Source organism: Glandiceps talaboti, chromosome 12, assembly GCF_964340395.1.
Source record: "Glandiceps talaboti chromosome 12, keGlaTala1.1, whole genome shotgun sequence".
NCBI classification, from domain to species: domain Eukaryota; kingdom Metazoa; phylum Hemichordata; class Enteropneusta; family Spengelidae; genus Glandiceps; species Glandiceps talaboti.
The window spans coordinates 4,117,998-4,121,703 of record NC_135560.1 but is presented as its reverse complement, the minus strand read 5'-3'; the positions used below and the strand labels follow the sequence as shown (position 1 = coordinate 4,121,703).

General features: G+C 35.5%; 1 protein-coding gene across 1 annotated transcript; it reads right to left on the bottom strand.

The window, feature by feature from the left end:
- Positions 1–1,090: 1,090 nt before the first annotated feature.
- Positions 1,091–2,844, bottom strand: LOC144443611 (uncharacterized). The gene is made up of 3 exons (XM_078133154.1): positions 2,766–2,844; positions 2,073–2,333; positions 1,091–1,725 (listed from the first exon to the last, which is right to left on the bottom strand). The coding sequence occupies exons 1-3, from the start codon at positions 2,842–2,844 to the stop codon at positions 1,091–1,093; spliced, it is 975 nt and encodes a 324-aa protein (XP_077989280.1).
- Between the last annotated feature and the right edge of the window lie 862 nt (positions 2,845–3,706).

Below are 3,706 nucleotides of genomic sequence, written 5' to 3'. Positions count from 1 at the left end.
TCATCTTAAATACCACATCAATCAATCAATCAATCAATCAATCAATCAATCAATCAATCAATCAATCATTGGTTGAGGGAGCTGAAATATTTTTAAGGGCTGGTCAATTCTTAATTGACTGAACAGGTAGTGTTTTGATGGGACATGGGGAGGAGTCATGTTGGAAAATACCACTACTTGAAAGGAGGGGGGGGGGGGGGGCTTAATTGGAAAACTTCTCTATGTACAGGTAATTTCTTTTTTAAATACAACAATATGAAATCATTTGTGAAATGACTCCAGAATATAAATGTAATGATTCTAAGTTTCTATTGCGTCTCAGTCACATTGCTCATATAGTAACCTACCTTCTACCTCTGACTATTTCTTGACGCATTATTGAGTTATTGAAAATAAAACAATATGATATGTTACGTTATCGATGTTTGTACCTAGCGTGACGTGTGGTCATAACGTGTGGTCATAACGCTAATACTTACATTGTACATATAAATATAAATTATATTCAAACTGTTTCTGGGATAATGCGTTTTCCATCTTACAATGAAAGTTATAATCGAATGAAGAAAAGTATTTACATATCTTGAACTAAAACTGGTGCATGCATTTTACAATCTGTTATCTGTTCAAGTGTACTTTTACCGAGAATTTACAAGTCGTGCAAGACAGGTAGCCACCCCTGCTTTGAAAGACTAAATCTTTTTATATCATTATTTGCCAAGTGAAAAAACAATATTGAATAGATATGTGCGATAAATGATAAAGAAGTAGAATAATGTTTGAACTCTGTACAGTATGGTCACTTGTAACATTATACATTACTCTAGATATATCTAGAGAGTAGAGTAATTGTTTGCTGAATGATTTGGAATTACCAGACGATGAGAGTTTCAGATTTTAACAATTTATTAGTTATTTCAGCATAGCGCATGCATACAGATTTGAGAGTTCAAAGTACATGCAATATATAAGCCATGGAAATTCCAATCCAAATTTAACTTCTTCTAAGAGATCAAATTTATCTTCTTTCAAACTCGGAATTATCAATAATCGCAAGGTGGACTTACAATTAAAATTAGTTTCGAGCTGTTCAGTTTTTGCAACTATTGGATTCTTGTAGAACTGAAGATCCGGGGGTGCCACTCTGTACACTCAAGTCGTTGTCGTCCCAGGATATAAGACTACCAGTCACAGCGCCATCACATCCACCAGTCATTCCGTTAATTTCAGTTGATGTCAACACCCTATTCCAGACATTGAAGTCGGCAATGTCTCCATACAGGCCATTCATATACTCTAGCACACCTGCTTCGAACTGTCCATGTCCAATCACAAGTAGTCCCCCTGCCTGGATCTGCTGACCTTCAGCCAAATAATAGGCCGAATTTGCAAGAGCACCATCTTTGAAAATCTGCCAGGTACCAAACGTAGTTGTCCACGTGACCACCATGTGATGCCATTTCCCGTCATTTGCACTGACTGATGATGATTCACCTTCTGACCCGTGAACGTAGACCTTCATGTTACCGAGCCCCCGTACACTAAACTCGTTAGGGACATTCGCCTTGGCATAGGTAAATATGACACCTGAACTTGAACCTGAACTTCGAATCCAGAACGAGACGGCTACATCAGACATTGCAGAAGGGAATGGCTTGGTTGCAACTACTGCAACTGGGCCCCTCAGTTGGACTAGTTTACCTTGAAGTGAATTTAGTCTTGTTTCTGTAAACGAAGATTAAATCATTATTCAAAAATATTGTATATCCCTCCAGTACAAGACACGATATGGTTATACATAATATTGCTATTTGGAAATTATTAACAACATGTCTAGATGATAAAGTGAAAACAATGGACAGTATAATTTTTAAAAATGACTCCCCTGAATGACGTACGGTAGATATAAAACTTAACAATAAAGATCAATCTACAAACCATATTTTGATGACCATGGCATACATTAAAAGTACCAGTTTCTCTATTTCGTTCGTAACCTTTAACCCCCCCCCCCCCCCATCCCTATCCTCATCAGCGCTAGAAATCCAAGAAAACACGTTCTGGTTACATACCACAATATCCAGGTTGTCCTACGTCACAATACTCGTACCTCAAACCGTCAACTGTATAGCACCATGGCCAAGCTGAGTTGTCAGGGTTACGGCAATAATTATGATCACCCAAACCTCCCGATGGATAATTGTCAGGTGTACGTGTATGGGTATTGGGGGATTGAGACGTCCACTTTTGACATCTGTTTCCTTTATTCGTTGTAGATTTCGTTCCTCTATAATCAGCCCCGTTCGATTCGTGGAAACATTCATTGCTGGCATCTGTAAAACAGTAAATGGGATAATGTAGTTAAGGTTGTATACGCCTAGCAAATAAAGGTATTCAATCTGCGTTTAACTCCAATTCAGTCTTACTAGAAATAAAAAATAGTAACAAAGGGTCACCATAAATTATTTTCAAATGATATCTAACATGTATCAATGTTATTATACATCACAATAGCCACTATACATAATGCTAACGGGTATATATTGTTATTAAAATCACGAAACCTGAAATTATATGACGGACGACGAAAATCTTACATTTTATCGTCTGGTTCTGAATCAACAAAAATGTTACCGACAGTACGTGCTACATTTTATCATCTGGTTCAAAAAAATCTTACCTACAGTGCTAAATTTTATGGTCTGGTGCAGCACAAATCTTACCAACATTGTTACATTTGATCGTCTGGTTCAACAAAATCTTACTAACACTATATAACAATTGTATCGTCTTAGTCGTCATATACATCTGTTGGTGTGATTTTTGTTCAGTCAAAGATGACATGTAGTTTATGTTGGTAAGACTTTAGTTGGGTTAGATAAAATGTAGCATTGTTAGTAAGAGTTTTTCTAGCTTTTAATTGTATATATATTAGTGTGTTCCTTAAAACAAGATGGTTATAAACACAGTTTCAATAGTATATGGCACAAGCTTTAACTTGGCAACATTTTTGGTGTTTAGAGTTTCAAGGATTTTCAGGTACGTATGTCACAATGCCTAGAGTAAGTTTATTAACTTGGCTCAAAATTGTTCATATCAAGTAAACAGTGCAACTATATTAACACTATCATGTGTGCGTAATCCATTTGAATTTGTCACATGGATTGACTGTATATAATTCGCTCTACTACCCGTATTGAGCACTTTTATGTGGTTTTATCTACATCCAGTCAATTATATATATATATATATATATATATATATATATATATATATATATATATATATATATATATATATATATATATATATATATATATATATATATATATATATATATATATCAGTATATCAGGTATGTACATGTCTATTTCAGGAATTTGTAAGGTTTCCGGCGATAAGAAACTATTGAGGTTGAAGGAAGAGGAAGTTATATGTTCCGTCTCGGAACGCTGGAACCCCTTGAAATTGATGGATTATTCACGTCATTCCCAGTCTAATCACGCTTATTTTATATTCCAGGCGTGTTCTATTGGGTTCTATTTGGTGCGTGCGGATATTATTAGAACTTTACACACGTATAACCGTTAATCACGCGTGGTTGTCGTTCTGTTCCATACCATTCAGATATTGTATTCAGGTGTTTACCTTAGATGTCTTGCCTTTCAATACCTTAAAAAAGAATTTTCATTCGAAACGTCGGATT

Excerpts from the sequence above, each read along its gene's own strand:
- LOC144443611 (XM_078133154.1), bottom strand. The coding sequence starts at position 2,844 with ATGTCATCTTTGACTGAACAAAAATCACACCAACAGATGTATATGACG. Across the intron at positions 2,334-2,765 it reads ACAATTGTTATATAGTGTTA|ATGCCAGCAATGAATGTTTC; the intron begins GTAAGATTTTGT and ends ACTGTTTTACAG. Across the intron at positions 1,726-2,072 it reads AGGACAACCTGGATATTGTG|AAACAAGACTAAATTCACTT; the intron begins GTATGTAACCAG and ends CTTCGTTTACAG.